The 21,766-nt window shown below is 46.1% G+C and overlaps 1 protein-coding gene across 1 annotated transcript in view; it reads left to right on the forward strand.

Moving 5' to 3' along the window:
* Positions 1-302: 302 nt before the first annotated feature.
* The window catches only part of LOC144614672 (NACHT, LRR and PYD domains-containing protein 7-like), a 28,867-nt gene continuing 7,403 nt past the window's right edge, over positions 303-21,766 (forward strand). The window contains 5 exon segments of the mRNA XM_081791424.1: positions 303-356; positions 13,788-15,460; positions 15,506-15,631; positions 17,571-17,819; positions 20,385-20,556. Of these exon segments, the coding sequence (XP_081647550.1) occupies positions 303-356; positions 13,788-15,460; positions 15,506-15,631; positions 17,571-17,819; positions 20,385-20,556 (2,274 nt within the window).

A 21,766-nucleotide genomic window follows, 5' to 3' on the forward strand; every position in this document is an offset into this window, starting at 1 on the left:
TCAAGTCTCTTTTTTAATAAAGAAGGGTAGTGGTCCAGGAGACAGAGACAAGGCAGGAGCAATGCAAAAGATACATGGAAGACACACACCCCTTCATGGTAATCTCCCACATCTCTGGTTTATTTATACTTACCAGCATCTAACACCAATTTCACATTCAGGCAAGTCCACTTTTGCATTCCTCCTGGGGTGTGGTGATGACTTTTTCCCCCATGGGAATGGAAAATGCTAGGTGGTCCTCCCCTAGCCTCCATCCCATGAAATCGACTGTTCTGGACATGAACAGATAAGCTGGCTTTGACATGGAGTACCCATGCCCCTCGTGGCTGCAGGGTGCTGATGCTGGCACTGCCATGGTGAGTGATTGCAGTGAAACAAGGCTCCTGTTGTGGATATCACAGCAGCGGAAGCTGGAACACATTGTGGTCTGTCGTAGAAACAGCATTAACCCCATATGACCTGGCCTGTGGCGGGATTTAGGGAATAAGACTTGAGCCTCATTCATCAGCCCTATGAATCTGAAACATCGCACTGTTATTGAATACTTGTTTTAAATGAATCAATAGTGATAGATTCCATGACACGAACAAATGGAAAGATATTCCATGCTCATGGGTTGGAAGAATTATTATTAAAATGTCCATACTACTCAAAGCAGTCTACAGATTCAATGAAATCCCTATCAAAATACCAACAGCAGTTTTCATAGAACTAGGATAAATAACCAAAAATTTGTATGGAATGACAAAAGACCCCAAATAGCCAAAGCAATCTTGAAAAAGAACAACAAAACTGGAGGTATCACAAAAACAGTATGGTATTGGTACAGAAATAGGCACACAGATCATTGGAACAGGATAGAGAGCCCAGAGATAAACCCCTGCTTTCATGGTCAATTAATATATGACAGAGACAAGAATATCCAAAGGGAAAAAGACAGTTTCTTAAACAAATGGCATTGGGAAAACTGGATAGCAACATGCAAAGGAATGAAACCGGACCATTTTCTTACACCACACACAAAAATAAATTCAAAATAGATGAAAGACCTAAATGTGCGACCTGAAATCATAAGAATTCTAGAAGGGGCTCCTGGGTGGCTCAGTCAGTTGAGCGTCTGACTTCGGCTTAGGTCATGATCTCGCAGTCTATGAGTCCGCGTCCCACGTCGGGCTCTGTGCTGACAGCTTGGAGCCTGGAGCCTGCTTCAGATTCTGTGTCTCCCTCTCTCTGCCCCTCCCCCGCTCATGCGCGCGCGCGCGCTCTCTCTCTCTCTCTCTCTCTGTCAAAAATAAACATTAAAAAAAAACTTCTAGAAGAAAACATAGGCAGTAATTTGTTTGACATTGGCTATAGCAACATCTTTCTAGATATGTCTCCAGAGGCAAGGGAAACAAAAACAAAATAAACTATTGGGACTTCATCAAGATAAAAAGCTTTCACACAGCAAAGAAAACAATCAATAAAACAAAAAGACAACCTACTGAATGGGAGAAGATATTTGCCAACAACGTATATGATTAGGGGTTAGTATCCAAAATCTTTAAAGAACTTAGTCAACACTCAAAAACAAATAATCCAGTAAAAAAAATGGGCAGAAGACATGAACAGGCATTTTTCCAAAGAAGACATCCAGATGGTCGACAGACACATGAAATGATGCTCAACATCACTTATCATCAGGGAAATGCAAATCAAAAACACGATGAGATATCACCTCATATGTGTCATAACGGCTAAAATAAAAAACACAAGAAACAAGTGTTGGTGAGAATGCAGAGGAAAAGGAACACTCATGCATTGTTGGTGGGAATGTAAACTGCTATAGCCACTCTGGAAAACAGTGTGATGGTTCCACAAAAAATAAACATAGAATTACCATGTGATACAGTAATTTCACTGCTGGGTATTTGCCCAAAGAAAACAAAAACACTAATTCAAAGAGATCTTCTGAACTCTATGTTTATTGCAGCATTATTTACAATAGGCAAATTATGGAAACAGCCCAAATGTCCACTGATAGACAAATGGATAAAGAAGATGTGGTATATATGTCCAATGGAAAATTACCCAGTCACAAAAAATAATGAGATCTTGTCATTTGCAACAACATGGATGAAGCTAGACAGCATTATGGTGAATGAAATGAGTCAGTCAGAGAAAGACAAATACTATATGATCTCACTTATATGTGGAATAAAAAAAAAATGGGGGCACCTGGGTGATGGCTCAGTCAGTTAAGTGTCTAGTTTCGGTTCAGGTCATGATCTCATAGTTTGTGGGTTCGAACCCCACATCGGGCTCTGTGCTGACAGCTTGGAGCCTGGAGCCTGCTTTGGATTCTCTATCTCCCTCTCTGTCTCTCTCTGCCCCTCCCTTGCTCGTTCTTTCTCTCTCTCTCAGATATAAATAAACATTAAAAAAATGAACAAATAATGAAAAAATAATTGAAAAAATAGATTCTTCAATACAGAGAACAATTTGGTGATTGCCGAGGGGAGGAGTGTAGTGGGATGTGTGAAATAGATAAAGGAGATTAAAATCACACTTATCATGATGAGTACTGAGTAATGTATAGAATTGTTCAATAATTATATTGTACATCTGAAACTAATATAACACTGTAAATTAATTATACTTCAATACATAAAAAATAGTGATAGCTTTGGCTGATGCCATCTAAAAACCACAGATTAAAAAATTTTTTTAAACGTTTATTTATTACTGAGAAACAGAGAGACACAGAGCGTGAGCAGGGGAGGGGCAGAGAGAGAGGGAGACACAGAATCTGAAACGGGCTCCAGGCTCTGAGCTGTTGGCACAGAGCCCCACACGGGGCTCGAACTCACAAACTGTGAGATCATGACCTGAGCAGAAGTTGGTCGCTTAACCAACTGAGCCACCCAGGCACCCCCACAGATTTTTTTTTTAAGGTTTAATGTATTTGTTTTGAGAGAAAGATTGCATGTGCTCACATGAGTTGGGGAGGGGCAGAGAGAGGAGGGGCAGAGAGAGAGAGAGAGAGAGAGAGAGACAAAGAGGGAGAGGGAGTGAGGGAGAGGGAACCCCAAGCAGGCTCTTTGCTGTCAGTGCAGAGCCAGGAGCAGGACTCCATCTCATGAACCATGAGATCATGACCTGAGCTGAAATTAAGAGTCAGAGCTTAACCTCCTGAGCCACTCAGGCGCCCCTAAAAACAACACATTTAATGAATGGTTGGTTCTGGGGCTGATAAGACAGGGAGATAAGGATAGATGTCTCCCAGATTTTACTTGAGTTACTGAGTGGAGGCTGGTGTCATAAGCAAGGAGAGGCTGAGCTTGTGTGGGTGCGTACATGCGTGTGTGTGTGCATGCGTGTTGTGTCAATGTGACTTTTGTATTCACTGTATTACCTCAAGGTTCTATGCCTTCAGAACAGAGGTGGGCCCTGGAGGGCCGGGGCTGCGATGCTTGATGTTATGGCACCAAACTCATGCTACCATTTATTTAGGGATCGCCTTTACCTATTTAAAATACCTCTGTGTTTATAATCAGCTGCATCACACAGAGTCTTACATTCCCTTTGACCTTGGCCATCTCTTGCTAAAGTCCCTAGGACGGGTCCATATACCCCGTGTCAACAGCTCTTCATTTATTTGCTTCTGTGGCCTTTGTAGACAGCGGTAGAATCATACGCAGTTCTTCAATTTCAGAAACAGCTCTTACTTCCACTAGGATTTCCCTTTGGTTATCATATATCAGTAGCAGCATGAGGGCCTGGCCAATTAGGCCCAGACAATCAGACAATTTTTAAAAAAATGGTGCATACATTGTAATTTTTGAGATGCCTATGGCTGAAGAGAAGGAGTTTCCCTAAGGACTGAGAAGATAATCGAATGTTCCAACCCAGAGGAGGAGCCAGACAGGTTTTGTTGGCAGTGTTTGTCTTTCTCTGCCTGACTTGCTTCACTTAGCGTGAGACCCTCAAAGCCCACCCATGTTGTGGCAAGTGGCAGGGTTTAGAGAGCCTACTTGGAATCAGGTGACTTACATGGTGGGTTCTAGTTCTCCTTCTGAGGATCACAGTCCTGCGTTGTCCAGGAGATTCATCTGCCTGCCCGCTGGCAGGGACTTATGGCCTGGCTTGGACAGGTTCTAATGGCACTGGGCATTCTATTGAATTATTTATTATTTTTTTTTTTTTAATTTTTTTTTTTTAACATTTATTTATTTTTGAGACAGAGAGAGACAGAGCATGAACAGGGGAGGGGCAGAGAGAGAGGGAGACACAGAATCTGAAACAGGCTCCAGGCTCTGAGCTGTCAGCACAGAGCCCGATGCGGGGCTCGAACTCACAGACCGTGAGATCATGACCTGAGCCGAAGTCGGGCGCTTAACCGACCAAGCCACCCAGGCGCCCCTATTGAATTATTTTTTGATTGTGGCTTCTAATCAGTTCACCCACTGCTCTGGACACATAGTTCCTCTTTTACATACTCAATCACCTTTGCAGTCTGTGTCTGCCCGTCACAAAACTCACTTATTCCAACAGAAGTCTGCTTAAATCTATCTTTCTCCCCTGTTGCCTATCGACTTGGGGATGTTGCTTATCAGTTCTGTCTCACTGTCTTCATTTATAAGTGAGGATGTTAGAGCCCTAAGAATTATAGGGTGACTAAGTGAAAAAATGTAATGACCAACGCATGGTACCTATGATTCCCGAAATAGATACATACGAGATTATTTGCCTTTCTAGTTGTTTTTCTGAACTCAAAGGTGTGTGTGTGTGTGTGTGTGTGTGTGTGTGTGTGTGAATAAACAACTGTACACTTCATGCATTTGGTTAGTTAGCTAGCCAGCTAGTGTTCTTAGTTTTATAGTTCAAGGCACTGACAGTCATTATACACTATCTTTTGATTTGAATCCTGGATCGGCCAGTTATAATCCTGTAAGTAACATCAGTCAAACTGAAATGTTAATTGTACGTCCGTCAAAATTAATACACCTGAGATTGAATACAAAATAAATCAAATGAATTCACATTTAAATGTCAACACAAATCAATATCATCAACCATAGAACCAATGAGCTTGACTGTTAGGATATATAAATTTTATTTAACATAGGCTATGGATGGATTTCAATATGCTATGTATGATGGCAAGGGGTGGCTAATTGCAGCTACATCAGTGATTCTCAACCGGGGGTGACTGCACCCCTTGGGGGACATTTGGCAATGTTTGGAGACATTTCTGGTTGTCAAAATTGGAAGGTGCTATTGACATTGAGGGAGAGGAGGCCAAAACATCCTACAGCATATAGGACGGTTCCCTTGGTAAACAATTGTCCATCTCAAAGTGTTGACAGTGCGGAAGTCGAAAACCCCGATTCTAGATGGTCTAGAACACAGTCTGTGCATTAGAATTTCCTGGGTGAGATTTTGAAGGCTCCTGATTGCCTGAAGCCTACCCCAGACCTATTCAATTAGGATCCCTGAAATAGGGCCCAGGTAATTTCAGTGTGTCTCATTTTAAAGGTTGAGAACCAGCCACTGGTAATCATAGTGGGAGTCATTCTACCCTGGGCAGGAAGACGTGCCCCCACCCAGGGTCCCGCCCGTTGGTCATGGAGCTTGAGTCAGAGGAATAATTCTTTTTGGAGATTTTGTTTGCAATGAATATCCACAGGCTGCAGGTAAGCCCTAGCCTAAGAGAAGTGAGTACCAGTTCCTTTGGTTTTGGTTTCTTCCCATTTACAGTATTGTTTTTCTTTTTTTGAGTATAGTTGACACACGGTGTTGCACTGTTTTCAGGGGTACACCACGGTGACTCCACAAGTCCATACACTGTGCTGTGCAGTGTCATTGATATATTCCAATTCTCATGCCTATTTAAGTCAACAGCAGTGCTTGGTTGAGTCTCTACCACAGAACTTTGGAAGCTTACATGGGCAGCCTGAGGCTTTTTGGAAGGGTTATTGAGGTCCTCGAGCTGAAATCTCTGTTAAGTACAAGAAAACAGATTTGGAGTAGACAGCTGCCAGCGATTTCATCTATAATGTTTTTCTTATGTTATTTTAAAGTGTTCTGCTGAGGTGAAAATTACCCTGTAAAACCCACCCATTTTAAGTGAGCAATTTTTGAGCAGACTTAGAGTTGTGCAACCATCCCCACAATCCATAGTCAGAGCATCTCCCTCACCCCCAAATGTGCCCTCGTGCCCACATGCGGTGTCCTTGTGTTGTGGCAGGGCACCCCTGCCTGTGAGCCTCCGTATTCCATCTGTAATATGGGATGGTATCCTTGATCCCCAAAAATGGGTGTGGTGTCAGTCATGTAGACAGAAGGAGAGTCGTCTGCTCATGGAATTTACGGGTTTGTAATCCACACCCCCCCAATACTTGAAATGACAGAGCATCAAGGAAAGGGCTACTGCTAATTATATGGGCTACATCTAACAATTCTGTAGTTCTAGGCTGCAGGCTCCAGCTTGCTTGCTTGCCAAGGGCACCTTCCTTTTTACTTTGCAAGGACAGAGCCCCTCAGGCTATTCAGGCTCAGCTCCAAGTTTATCAATGCCTGGTCTTCCTCGGAAGTCATTGACCCCTGTTTAAAACAAATGCTTGCACTCCAGGCTGAGGATCCCTACCTGGAGACCTCTGGGATTCGGTTCCTCCATGAACCCACTTGCTGTCCTTCTTCTAAGGCTGCCTCTCTCCATCTGTGCACATACCCATTCCTTCTGGGTGGAAGCAACCATTGTCCACAGTGGCAACACCAGAAAGAAAGACGTAACCAAGGGTGCGTCTGCTGCCCTGATGAGAGGGCATATGACCCAGGAAAGGAGCCTCAGTGTTTCTGGCATCGCAGGGCTCCACGCAAAGCTGGAGCATATCAATGGGAACTGGAATTAAATGACCTACTATCCACCGTTAGTTGAGCAGGGGCAGTGTGGGAAGCAGAAGTCTTACGATACTCCCCAGTCATGGGGTTCTTAAATGTGCATGTCTTAAATGTTCTTACGCATTCGTATGAAACCAGGAATTCCTCTCTTGCCTCCTTCTCTGACTTTGTCGCGGTTTGCATCCACTCTGTCCCTCGAGATGTTATGCACCATCGCCTGGGTGGTCCCTGGAGCTAACCTCGTCTGTGCACCATTCAGGCTTGGGTGTTCACCTTGCTTTCCACACGGCTCTGATACAGTTTTGCTGTCCTGGGCTACCTCGTCTAGTGAGTGAGTAGTTCTCGGTGTTAACTGAAGAGCTAGCTGGTGGTCTTTCAGTTATGCGAGAGCTACGCTATTGATCTGTAAGCGGCACTCTGGATGGAACTGGATGCTGACTTCCTGCCTGTTTCATACTGTTTTTCTGTGTGTTTGGTCTTTAGGTACAAATCTTTTCCTCCCAACGCACTGTCTACATCTAAAATTCCATCGGACTTCATCTTCCCTCACGTTGGTATGCTTGTCAAGGAACCTCACCCTGCCCTTCACCTTGTGGGCACTTAGAGCTGGAACCGAGGGTCCCATTCTCCCACTTGGGTCCCTATAAATACCCATACACATCCCATGTCCTCTACACCTGTGTCTCTTGGGTCTGGCTTCTAATGTCGTAACCTTGCTACCTCCCTGAGATGGCTTCCTTCAGATCTTAGCTGAAAAACGTAACCGATATAGTGTGTTCTCCTTTCCTGACTATGACCCAGTGATCCCCTTCTAAGACTTTTCCCGCAAAACCAAACACCTCCTGATGAGCACTGGGTAATGGATGGAAGTGTTGAATCACTATAGTGTATACCTGAAACTAATATTACATTGTATGTTAGCTGGAGTGTATTTTTTAAAAATTTAAACTCAAGTTAGTTAACATAGAGTATAGTCTTGGCTTCAGGAGTAGAGCCCAGTGATTGGTCTCTCACATAGGACACCCAGTGCGCATCCCCAAAAGCACTCTCCTTAACGCCCATCACCCATTTAACTGGAATTTAAATAAAAACTTAACAACCCTCCCCAACCCCAAAGGCATGATGATCAAAGACAGCATTGAAAAAAAGACCATAAAGATAAAATCATCTGTGACCTTGACATTCAAGCACAGTTGTTGGGGGCTTCTTTCCGACTTGGCATTTTAGTCTGAATATTTTTATATTAAATATTTCATACCAATCATGAGCCCTCATAATCCTTTGTGTTTTGGGACACAAAACACAACTTAGATTTGCCTAATCTAACTTACGATTGGATGTGTTCTACCCTTTCTCCATGTACTTACTAAATGGCTCATCCCTAGTGTTGCCCATTTAATGCCTGAGGGTGTAGAGATGATTTGCTTTTTATTTAGTTAAGTGGTTCAGGCAGTGTATAAGTGACTGAGAAAACCAGTTCTTGAGTTAAACTCCTTCTCATGATGATCTGGGTTTCACCTTCAGCAGGTGTGTTCTTGTGGACCTTGATCTGACTTTCCTTGGCTGGTGGTCCTGAAACTAGCATTTATCATAATCACCTGGACGCCCTTAAACTAGATTCCTGGGCCCATCTCCAGACTTCCTGATGGGTAGGTCTGGGATGGGGCCCCAGAATCTGGATTTTCTGTAAGTTCCCAGACAATGCTGCTGGTCTGAGTACCACACTTGGGGCACCACTGCCCTATCCCTCAGCTGCACCATAAAAAGCACAGATAATAGAATTTACCTGATCAGATTGTTGCAAGGCTTAAATATGATTTAAAAACGTTTATTTATTTTTGAGAGAGAAAGAGAGAGAGAGAGAGGGAGGAGAGGGAGTGAGGGAGAGAGAGAAGGAGAGAGAGAGAAAGAGAGAGAGAAAGAGAGAGAGAGAAAGAGAGAGAGAGAAAGAGAGAAAGAGAAAGAAAGAGAGAGAGAGAAAGAGAGAGAGAGAAAGAGAGAGAGAGAAAGAGAGAAAGAGAAAGAGAGAGAGAGAAAGAGAGAAAGAGAGAAAGAGAGAGAGAGAGAATCCCAAGCAGACTGTTGTCCACATGGAGCCCAATGCAGGACTTGAACTCATAAACTGTGAGATCATGACCTTGAGCTGAAATCAAGAGTTGGATGCTTAACTGACTGAGCCACCCAGGCACCCTTAAATGTGATTTTTTAAATAGTCCCTAACAGATAGAAATACTAAGATGTTAATTATCATAATAACTCCTTCAAAAGACAGGGATTATAGAAACATGTAAAGGAAATTATCCAGATACAGGGATTACATTTATAGCGTGAACATTTAATGCAGTCCTAGTTTTCCCTTTGTTTCATTCTGTCACTTCTAAGGCAAAAAAGCTATGCTAACTTCCTCTTATTTTTTTTTTTCTTGAGAGAGAGAGAGAGAGAAAGAAAGGGAGAGAGCGAGCGAGAGAGAGAGAGAAAGAGAAAGGGAGAGAGGGAGCTCCAGCAGGGAAGAGGGGTGGGTGGAGGGAGAGAGAGAATCCCAAGCATGACGCAGGGCTTGAACTGACAACCATGAGAGCGTGACCTGAGCTGAAATCAAGTCAGACGCGTAACAGACTGAGCTGCCCAGGTGCCCCTAACTTCCTCTTAATCTTTAAAAACGTGTTTACATGTGTGTGTGTGTACGTACATAGAAGTTTCTAGCTGTTTATACAAACCAACGCTAACCATCATAATTAATATGAATAATCCACTTAGTCGTCACACACCCAAGCCACCACTCACCAGATGGCTCTTCGGACACTGTGGATGCCTGCTCTTTTCTGCCCGGCAACGCCCGACTTCTGTTCAAAACCAGTCTGCTGACCAAGGCCACCTTAGACCAGTTTTCCCCAGTAGGAGCTTTGCATGGGCTGAATCCATACAATTTGAGGGTTCCTTCTGTGTGGTTTCTTGGACGGCTACATTCTGGGGACACGATGAGGACAGGCACCGTGAATGGATGTGCATGCCCCTTCTGCAGATGTCTGCACTAACTTAATGCCAGGGGTAAAGCTGCTCGTCACGGAATGCATGGGTATGGCTGGCTGCAGGAGAAACCTCTGTGTTTGGCAATGCAAGTTTTTTTTTTTCAGTTTAAACCTGACATGGGGCTTGAACTCAAGAACTGTGAGGTCATGACCCGAGCTGAAGTTGGATGCTCAACCGACTGAGCCCCCTAGGTGCCCTCCCCTTTTTTAATGTTTATTTATTTTTGAGAGAGCTCGAGAGCTCGAGAACGAGCAGGGGAGGGGCAGAGAGCGAGGGAGATACAGAACCTGAAGCAGGCTCCAGGTTCTGAGCCGCTTGAGCTCACGGAGTGCGAGATCATGACCTGAGCCAAAGTCAGACGCTTAACCGACTGAGCCACCCAGGCCACCACCACCGCCCCCCCCCTCCTTAATTTTAACCATTCTGATGGGGGCGGGGTCGATCTCTATCATTAGGGTCTTCGTTTGCATTTCCCTTAGGTCTATTGAGGTTGAATGCCTTTCAATGTGCTTATTGGCCATTCTCTTCTTTGAGGTGTCTTTTCCAGTCTTCGGATTTCTTTCCACCAAGTGTTACCTTGTTTTAGTGCATGCTTGCTGGAATTCCTTGCATGCCTTAACATTCCTTCTGAAAATAGGGATTTCAAAGTATCCGTACTTTGAGTGCATATGCTCTCAGCTCGTAGCTTGCAGCTGCCCTTTTACCTTCTGTGCCTTTTGTCTTCCTTTCTTTGGAGGAACCTAAGGTCCTGATTCAAAATCGAATTCAGGTTATCGGTTTTTACCTTTATGGCTAGTACGTTATTTTGATTACTGCCAAGCAGTGGAGATAGTTGTGTTTCTTGTTGTTTGCTTTTGTGTGTGTTTTGTGTTCTTGGTTTTTTGTTTTTTTTTTGTGGTGCCATATAAATTTTTTTAAAAAAATTTTAAGTTGGGGCGCCTGGGTGGCTTGGTTGGTTAAGCGTCCGACTTCGGCTCAGGTCACGATCTCGCGGTCCGTGAGTTCGAGCCCCGCGTCGGGCTCTGGGCTGACAGCTCAGAGCCTGGAGCCTGTTTCAGATTCTGTGTCTCCCTCTCTCTGTGACCCTCCCCCATTCATGCTCTGTCTCTCTCTGTCTCAAAAATAAATAAACGTTAAAAAAAATTTAAAAAAAATTTTTAAGTTTATTTTTCCCTTCATTTACATTATTTTTATTTATTTATGTATTTATTTAGTTTTTAATTTACATCCAAGTTAGTTAGCAGATAGTGCTATACTGATTTTAGGAGTAGATTCCAGTGATTCATCCCCTATGTATAACACCCAGTGCTCATCCCAACAAGTGTCCTCCCTTATGCCCCTTACCCATTTAGCCCATGCCCCCCCCCCAACCACTCCAGTAACCCTCAGTTTTCTGTATTTAAGAGTGTCTTTTATGTTTTGTCTCCCTCCTTGTTATTATTTTTGTTTCCCTTAAGTTCATCTGTTTTGTATCTTAAATTCCTCATATGAGTGAAGTCATATGATATTTGTCTTTCTCTGACTGGCTAATTTCACTTAGCATAATACACTCTAGTTCCATCCATGTAATTGCAAATGGCAAGATTTCATTCTTTTTGATTGCCAAGTAATACTCTGTTGTATATATATACCACATCTTCTTTATCCATTCATCCATTGATGGACATCTGGGCTCTTTCCATACTTTGGCTATTGTTGATAGTGCTGCTATAAACATTGGGGTGCAGGTGTCCCTTCGAAACAGCACATCTGTATCCCGTGGTTAAATACCTAGTAGTGCAATTGCTGGGTCGTAGGGTAGTTCTATTTTTAATTTTTTGAGGAACCTCCATACTGTTTTGCAGAGTGGCTGCACCAGCTTGCATTCCCACCAGCAGTGAAAAAGGGTTCTCCTTTCTCCACATCCTTGCCAACATCTGTTGTTGCCTGAGTTGTTAATGTTAGCCATTCTGACAGGTGTGAGGTGGGATCTCATTGTGGTTTTGATTTCTATTTCCCTGATGATGAATGATGTTGAGCATTTTTTCATGTCTGTTAGCCATCTGGATGTCTTTTTTTTTTATATGAAATTTATTGTCAAATTGGTTTCCATACAACACCTAGTGCTCATCCCAACAGGTTATCTCCTCAATGCCCATCATCCACTTTCCCTTCTTTCCCACCCCCCACTAACCCTCAGTTTATTTTCAGATTTTAAGAGTCTCTTATGGTTTGCCTCCCTCCCTCTCTTCCCTCCCCCCTTCCTCTCCCCCATGGTCTTCTGTTAAGTTTCTCAGGATCCACATAAGAGTGAAAACATATGGTATCTTTCTCTGTATGACTTATTTCACTTAGCATTATATCCTCCAGTTCCATCCATGTTGTTGCAAATGGCAAGATTTCATTCTTTCTCACTGCTAAGTAGTATTCCATTGTATATATAAACCAGTTTTCTTTATCCATTCATCAGTTGATGGACATTTAGGCTCTTTCCATAATTTGGCTGCAGTTGAAAGTGCTGCTATAAACACTGGGGTACAAGTGCCCCTATGCATCAGCACTCCTGTATCCCTTGGGTCAATTCCTAGCAGTGCTATTGTTGGGTCATAGGGTAGATCTATTTTTAATTTTTTGAGGAACCTCCACACTGTTCTCCAGAGCGGCTGCACCAGTTTGCATTCCCACCAACAGTGCAAGAGGGTTCCCGTTTCTCCACATCCTCTCCAGCATCTATATTTTCCTGATTTGTTCATTTTAGCCACTCTGACCGGCATGAAGTGATACCTCAGTGTGGTTTTGATTTGTATTTCCCTGATGAGGAGTGACGTTGAGCATCTTTTCATGTGCCTGTTGGCCATCTGGATGTCTTCTTTGGAAAAGTGTCTATTCGTCTTTTGCCCATTTCTTCACTGGATTATTTGTTTTTTGGGTACTGAATTTGAGAAGTTCTCTATAGATTTTGGATACTAACCCTTGATCTGAGATGTCATTGGCAAATATCTTCTCCCCAGTGGGGACAGTTTTTATTTTTCTTCTTATGAGCTTTATGGACTTGCTGTTCACAATTGAGATTATAATTGATCTCAAATTAGTTGTGTGCTGTGATGTAGGGATCCGAGTTTACTTTTTATGTGGCTATCTAATTGATGCAGCACCGTTTATGGAAGACTGGTCTTTCCCTACTGCTCTGCACTGTAAGATGTTGACCTTGTGAGTCACCAGTGAGCTCGTGGTTCTGTCTCCTGGGTCCTTTGTTTACCTTCTACCAGTTTCCTATCATCTGCTCTAGTTTGTAGTAAGTCTTTGCCAGGGTCAGCACAAGGGTGAATCAAGTGAATGACACCTTAAATTGGGCCCTGGGATGGGGCACTTGGGTGGCTCAGTTGGTTAAGCGTCTGACTTCAGCTCGGCTCAGGTCATGATCTCACAGTTCATGAGTTCAAGCCCCATGTTGGGCTTTGTGCTGACAGCTCAGAGCATGGAGCCTGCTTCGGATTCTGTGTCTCCCTCTCTCTTTGCCCCTCCCCTGCTCATGCTCTGTCTCTCTCTCTCTCAAAAATAAGTAAAAACATTAAAAAAAATTCTTCTAGGGGCACCGAGGTGACTCAGTCAGTTAAGCATTCGACTTCCGCTCAGGTCATGATCTCACGGTTCATGTGTTCGAGCCCCACATCAGGCTCTGTGCTGACAGCTCCGAGCCTGGAGACTGCTTCCGATTCTGTGTCTCCCTTGCTCTCTGCCCCTTTCCTGCTCACTTGTGTGCACTCTCTCTCTCAAAAGTAAGTAAACATTCAAAAAAATAAACATAAAAAAAGGGATGGGGGGGCTGGCAGGTTACAAGAGCCAGAGGGTCAATACTGTCTGGTAGCGGAAGGTAACTCGCCTGTTCTTGATAGTCCTCATTTCTGGTCCTTTACAAAGTGTGTTTTCAAGTTGAGTTGAATCCCTGGCACCCCAACGTTGTCTCGTCGCATAGCCTTACAGGTGCAGAGGAGCGAGACAGGAACGCGATGGAGAAATCCTCCATCCAGAAGGACACTCCTTGGCCAGGAGATGACGACGACGTTCACGACCATGTGACCCAGAGAAGCCAAGGGTTCCTATCCCTCTTGAACGCCAGGACGTCCACAGAGCTAATGTCACAGACGGTGGTGCTGCACGGTGCCGCGGGCGTCGGGAAGACCACGCTGGCCAAGAAGTGCATGCTGGACTGGACGCAGGCCGGCCAGGCCCGCGCCCGCCCCACCGCCCTCTACCTCAGCTGCAAGGCGCTCAGCCGCAGGGGGCCGTGCACCTTGGCGGAGCTGCTGGCCGACAGCGCCCCGGGCCCGCGCCGGGCCCTTCCGCGGCTGCTCGCGCGGGCGCGGACGCTCCTGCTGGTCATCGACGCTTTCGAGGAGCTGCGCGTGCCCGCCGCGGCGCTGGCGCGCGACCTGGGCGGCGACTGGGGCGCGCGGCGGCCGGCGCCCGTGCTCCTGGGGGGCCTGCTCAAGAGGAAGCTGCTCCCCGCGGCCACGCTCCTGGTGACCACGCGGCCCGAGGCCCTGGGGGAGCTGCGGCTGGTGGTGGAGCAGCCGCTCCTGGTGGAGGTCGAGGGGCTCTCGGAGCCGGAGCGCAGGGCGTATCTGCGGCGACAGCTGGGAGGCGAGGCTCAGGCGCGGCGCGCTTGGCAGCTGATGAGAAGCAACGCGGCGCTGCTCCGCCTGGGCTCGGCGCCCGCCGTGTGCTGGATGCTGGGCGCCTGCCTGCGGCTGCCCGCGGACGAGGGCGACGACCCGGGCCGCACGTGCCGCACCGCCACGTCGCTGCTGCTGCGCTTCCTGTGCAGCCGGTTCGCGCCCGCGCCGGGCAGCTGCCCGCGCCCGCGCCCCCGGGCCCCGCTGCGCGCCCTGTGCCTCCTGGCGGCCGAGGGCGTGTGGGCGCAGACCTCGCTGTTTGAGCCCCGGGACCTGCGCAGACTGGGCGTGCGCGAGGCCGACCTGCGCCCCTTCGTGGACCGGAGCCTCCTGCAGGAGAGCGGCGAGTGCGCGGGCTGCTACCGCTTCCTGCACCTGAGCCTGCAGCACCTCCTGGCGGCCGCGCTCTACGTCCTGGGCGGCGGCGAGGGCGGCCCCGGCTGGAGCGCTCGCGGGGTGCGGAGGGTGCTCTGCAAGGAGGAAGGGCGGCGGAACCCCCACCTGGCCCACGTGGGGCGCTTCTTGTTCGACCTCGCCAACGAAGACAGGGTCAGGGAGCTGGGGGCCGCCTTCGGCTGCCCGGTGTCCACGGAGCTCAAGCGCGAGCTGTTGGCGTGCACCGTGAGGTCCCCCGAGAACGGCCCCTTCTCCTCGGTGACGGACACGAGGGAGACCTTGTGCCGTCTCTACGAATCGCAGGACGAACCGCTGGTGAAGGAAGCCGTGGCCCAGGTCACGGAAGTGTCCCTGCACTTGAAAGACCCCACGGACCTCGCGCACGCGTCCTTCTGCCTCAAGCATTGCGAACGGCTGCAGAAGCTGTGTCTGCGGGTGGAAAAGGGCGTGTTCCTGGACGACGACACCGCGTCGGGGTCCGAGGCCCGGGCTGCCGGGTAAGGAGCCTAACGGTTCACTTTGTTAATTGCCCCCGCCCTCAGCCTCCCACCCTGCGGCACCCGGAACCGGGCCGACTTCCCGCTCCGTGTGGCTGAGGGTCAGAACGGGCTTCTGGCCAGAATTTCTCCTGCCAGCTTGCCACTCAAGGTGCAGGTCGTGATGTTCAGGTTAGGAATGGAACCTTAGTGTTAATGGGACCAGGTTCAGGGTATCCCTAGACCATCTGGATATTTCCTTAACAATTTTTTCCTTAACAATTGTTTTTAAAAAATTTTTTAATTAAAATTTTTAATGGTTATTTTTGAGACCGTGAGACACTGTGAGTGGGGAGGGGGGCAGAGAGAGAGACACACACACAATCCGAAGCAGGCTCCAGGCTCTGAGCTGCCAACGCAGAGCCCCACATGGGTCTCGAACCCAGGAACTGGGAGATCATGACCTGAGCCCAAGTCGGACGCTCACCCAACTGAGCCACCCAGGCGCCCCAATGATTCTCTTTTTCTCAAACTAGAGCCGCCATACCATACATCACACCCTCAGGACCTCTGTCTGGAAGTTTGTACTTTTTGACCACTTTGACCCATTTTATCCACATCCTGCCTCTGGCAACCACCAATCTGTTCTATGATTTCGTGTTTGTTTCTTTTGGGTTCCATGTATAAGTGAGACCATTCAGTATTTGTCTTTCTGCCTTGCCAGGCTTACTTCACTTAGCGTAATGCTCCCGGGATCCATCCATGTTGCCACAAATGGCAAAATTTCCTTTTTTTTTTTTTTTTTTTTTTTTGTGGCTGCATAATATTCTGTCGCATACACACACATTTTCTTTATCCATTCATCCATCAGTGGACACTTAGGTTGCTTCCCTATTTTGAGTATTGTAAATAATGGTGCCATGAACATGGGAGGGCAGATATCTTTTCAAGATAGTGATTTCATTCTCTCCGGCAAAATAGCCAGAAATAGGATTCCTGGATCATAGTGTAGTTCTATTTTTTTTTTCAACGTTTTTTTTTTTTTTTAATTTATTTTTGGGACAGAGAGAGACAGAGCATGAACGGGGGAGGGGCAGAGAGAGAGAGAGAGACACAGAATCGGAAACAGGCTTCAGGCTCTGAGCCATCAGCCCAGAGCCTGACGCGGGGCTCGAACTCACGGACCGCGAGATCGTGACCTGGCTGAAGTCGGACGCTTAACCGACTGCGCCACCCAGGCGCCCCAGTGTAGTTCTATTTTTAAGGTTTTGAGGAACCTCCAGACATTTTCCATGGTGGCTGTGCCAATTTACATTCCCACCAACAGGGCGAGAGGATTCCCTTTTCTCCATACCCTCGCCAACACTTTTTTTTTCTTGTCTTTTGAGTCCAGCCATTCTGACAGATGCGAGGTGCAATTTCCATGATGATGAGTGATGTTGAGCATCATTTCATGTGCCTGTTGGGCGTCTGAATGTCTTCTTTGGAAAAATGTCTTTTCAGATCCTCTACCCATTTTTAAGTCTTTTTTTTTTTTTTTTTTTTTTTTGACTTGTAGGTGTTCTTTACATGTTTTGGATATTAACCCCTTATCAGATGATATGATTTGCCAATATTTCCTCCCATTCCATAGGCTGCCTTTTCATTTTGTCGGTGGTTTCCTTTGTGGTACAGCCTGCCAGTTCCTACTCTTCCCATAAATGCTTTTCTTTGTTTTTTCTTTTAAATATAATTTATTGTCAGATTGGCTTCCATACAACACCCAGTGCTCATCCCAACAGGTGCCTGCCTCAATGCCCATCACCCACTTTCCCCTCTCCCCCACTCCCATCAACCCTCAGTTTGTTCTCTGTATTTAAGTCTCTTACGGTTTGTCTCCCTCCCTCTCTGTTTGTAACTATTTTCCCCTTCCCTTCCCCCATGGTCTTACGTTTCTCAAGATCCACATGTGAGTGAAAACATATGCTGTCTGTATTTTTCTGACTTATTTCACTTAGCATAATACCCTCCAGTTCCATCCACGTTGCTGCAAATGGCCAGATTTCATTCTTTCTCATTGCCATGTAGTATTCCATTGTATATATAAACCACATCTGTATCCATTTGTTGGTTGATGGACAATGTGGGCTCTTTCCATAATTTGGCTATTGTTGAAAGTGCTGCCATACATGGTTTTCAGCAGACGCTCTTGTCCATCCCTTCCTTCTAGGTCACAGTATGACCATCTCTCTCTCCAGCTCTGGGCGGATCTCTGCTCGGTGTTCAGTTCAAACAAGAGCCTGTGCTTCTTGGATGTGAGCCAAAGCTTCTTGAGTCCCTCCTCCATGAGGATTCTTTGTGAGCAAATAACCCGTGCCACCTGTCATCTCCAGAAAGTGGTGTGAGTAGAAACTAATCCCCAGGCATTTTTAATGTGGCAGCAGTCTGGATGCCTGACCAGGCTGACTAACCAGGTGCCCAGAATACAACATATTGACATGGCTCCTAGTGAAAGAATTGTATGTTACCTTGAGTTATTTTCATGAAACTTGGCCAAGTGTTTGGAGGTTTCCATACATCTGCTATGGGCATAGTTGAAACTCTCCTATAGGAAATATAGGTACATGCATGTCAGAAGGAGACCCAGGTGGAAATTGGGGGAAACAGTTGTTTTTTTTTTTAAATATGAAATTTATTGTCAAATTGGTTTCCATACAACACTCAGTGCTCATCCCAACAGGTGCCCTCCTCAATACCTGTCACCTCCCCTCCCCTCCCTCCCACCCCCCATCAACCCTCAGTTTGTTCTCAGTTTTTAAGAGTCTCTTACGGTTTGGCTCCCTCCCTCTTGGGAGAAACAGTTTTAAATAATGTGAATAAGGAAGCGTTGATAGGGCAATGGTGAATTTATAACTAGTATGTGGGATGGGATTGAGAAAGGAGTCCAGGTAGTGAGGTAGGTTGGGGCACAAGTAAATCATGATGGGGCCGCCTGGGCAGGTGACTGTTAGGGTATTCTTTAAAACCAATACTTGTGCAAGTGATAAACTTTAGAAGTTGTGTTCAAAATTACAGACCGCTACACTGCTGAAACTCCCTACCATCACCTTCTCCAAACCAACATGCCTTAGAAAGTTTACTTAAGCCACCCGAAATGTGCTATATACTTGGAAGGAATAGCTCTGGCAAACATCAGTTGACTGTACCTGGTGATGTCAGGAGATCGGTAGCTTGCTTTTCTCAGAATGCCACGGGACTTGTGTGTTCAAAGTGATCTGACATAGGTTGGTGGCTGGAAAGATGTTAGTTTCTTCTGTATGGCCTTGAAAGTTTACATTGGTCTGGTTGTATAAGGCTTTACATGAGAAAACAAGAATTCGATGGCACCCATAACCTGTTCCACTAAGAGTTTTGGACAATGTAAGCAGAGGTCCTGAACAGCCGGCATCCGCCTTACTCTGGCACTCGGTGCTGAAAATTTCATTTTGAGGCCTCTTTTGGATAAACTGATGGGAATGTTCGTTATCTAAACATGAAGGGTCATGCGTTATTAGACCAGTTGTGGGTTTAGGGAGTGTTTTACAACAGGGGGATGGAGTGCCAGGTTTGGAGGTACAAAAACAGGAGAAGAACCTCTAAAAATATAAGTGTAAATGAAGATCTGCAATTACAGGGTAGAAGAGGCAGTCGTGGCGGGTGTTGAGTCGATGTCAAATTAGGATTCGTTAATGATGCCTCAGAAAGGCCCTGAAAGAAAAATTTCCCCCAGTTATTTCCTGCTGTGCACACAGGATAACTTAGGAGCTAGATTTCATGATGCATAACACCAGGTTGATTAACTCTTACTCTGAAGAAGGTGGCATAGAGTCCAGATGCCAGAAACAAAAAATCTTATCATTTTTTTTTTTAGTGCTGAATTGTTTCTTGAAGTCCACAGTTGGATTGGAGGAAATTCATGTTCTACTCCGTTTAAGATTTCTTGTAATCCTATTTAACATTCCACAATCCATGATTTGGCTATTGTTGATAGCGCTGCTATAAACACGGGGGTGCAGGTGCCCCTTGGAATCAGCATGTTTGTATCCTTTGGATAAGTACCTAATAGTTCAATTGCTGGGTCGTAGGGTGGTTCTATTTTTAACTTCTTGAGGAACCTCCATACTGTTCTCCAGAGTGGCTGCATCGGTTTGCATTCCCACCAGCAGTGCACGAGGGTTCCCCTTTCTCGGCATCCTTGCCAATGTCTGCGGTCTCCCGACTTGTTAACTTTAGCCGATGTGGCAAGCATCGGGTGACTCTTCGTGGCCCATACCCTCAGGGAGTCTAGTTTGTTTTCTAACTCATAAACCATAACGTGCTGTAGCCTTAGTGGAAACACCTTTGTGGAAATGGAAACGGCTACCGGGAGTGGCAGTCAGAAATCCTTTATTCTTGGGGCGCCTGGGTGGCTCAGTCAGTTAAGCGTCTGACTTTGGCTCAGGTCATGATCTCGCGGTCCGTGAGTTCGAGCCCCGCGTCAGGCTCTGTGCTGACAGCTCAGAGCCTGGAGCCTGTTTTGGATCCTGTGTCTCCCTCTCTCTGACCCTCCCCCATTCATGCTCTGTCTCTATCTCAAAAATAAATAAACGTTAAAAAATTTTTTTTAAAAAATAATAAAAGAAGTCCTTTATTCTTGCTAGGGAAGGTCAGTAGACATTGAAGGTGAGGGGAAGAAGGCTGTGAGCTGAAGGAGACACATGGCAGGACACAAAAACACAAGGAGAGCGCATTTCATCAGCATGAACTAAGACAATGGTGATGACCCCTTCAGCCGTCCTTGCTTTTCTTCTTTCCAGCCATCACTCTATTGACTCGCTCTCCTCGTCCGCTTTCCTGACCATCTTCCCCCGTCCACCTTGACCCCGAGACTGCTCACCTCTCTGTGTCCACAGCACTCAAGACGGAACCCCTTTTTGTTTTTCCCTAGGATCAAAAAGGTCTCCCCTGCCGATGCTTATCGGAACTTGTGTCTAGCTGTCATTGGTAAGAAGACTCTGACCTACCTGGTCCTGGACGGTGGTAGCCACAGTGACAAGCTGCTGCTGCTGCTGTTGTGTGAGCCACTGAAACACTCCAGATGTAACCTGCAGTATCTGAGATAGATCTCCCGGTCCTTGCTTTTCTCAGCAGTCATCTGATGCCGTGCGCTAGCTACCCCATACCCCTGGGTGAACGGGAAAGGAGACAGACCTACTCGGATCGGATGCCACGTTAAACAGGGGACGTAGTCTCGAACAGAGGCAGAAACCCCATCCACATTCTTTTTTCTCCAGCTAGCTCGTCTTGTGCATTGAATAACGAGCCCCGAGGGCAAAGAAACACCCAGAATTCCGCACTGTCCTCTGGCTCAGGGACATGGTGTCTTAGACTCCAGGTTGTCTACATGGTAGGATTCAGAGCAACCATCAACCCTAACTGACCACTCAGCAATACCACAGAAGCATCAAGTATCCTGGCTGCTGGTATTTCACTGATTTGAGCAATTCCTCAGAGACCGCCTCCCACCCCCATGAGCACTCTGATGATCATCACCCACCTAGGGAACCGTTTTTCCTTCCTTTGGTTTAGTTGGGTGGCAGCCTGAGGTACAGGCTAGCAGCACAGGTTTGTTTTGTTTTGTTTTTGGATTTGAGCTCACTTCCAAATACCATTTTTTACCTCTAGGATTCTGAGCTGTTTCCTCATCCATAAAACGGGGTCTTGAGCATTGAATGAAACAGGAATATGACCTGTTTTGCACAGGGGGAAGACACAAAGGGTAGCTCTTTCCCTATGGATGATTTTTGATGTTGTTCCTCATTTAATTAGAAAAAAAAATGTTACTCTAAAGTTTTGTTAAGTGATGTTTCTAAGTGGGTACACTAAACCTTAGCAAATGTCTGAATCAGAATCTCCCACTTAGGCTCACAGGATTCGAGACCCTTCACATTCCACCCTGTCTGTATTCCAATGACTTAAGCAAATTTATAACCTCTTCATTATAGGCTAATCTCTGAGGCCAGAAAGGTACTAATTTTAAGAACTCCCTATGGGGCGCCTGGGTGGCTCAGTTGGTGAAGCGTCTGACCTTGGCTCAGGTCATGATCTTGTGGTTTGTGAGTTGGAGCCCCGCCTCGGGCCCTGTGCTGACAGCTCGGAGCGTGGAGCCTGCTTCCGATTCTGTGTCTCATCTCTCTCTGCCCCTCCTCCGCTCATGCTCTGTTTCTCAATAATAAACGTTAATTTTTTTTTTTTTTTTAAAAAGGCAGTTTCACCTTTTGGGATGAGCACTGGGTGTTGTATGGAAACCAATTTGACAATAAATTTCAT

The sequence above is a fragment of the Panthera onca genome, chromosome E2, assembly GCF_046562875.1.
Source record: "Panthera onca isolate mPanOnc1 chromosome E2, mPanOnc1 haplotype 2, whole genome shotgun sequence".
Taxonomy (NCBI): domain Eukaryota; kingdom Metazoa; phylum Chordata; class Mammalia; order Carnivora; family Felidae; genus Panthera; species Panthera onca.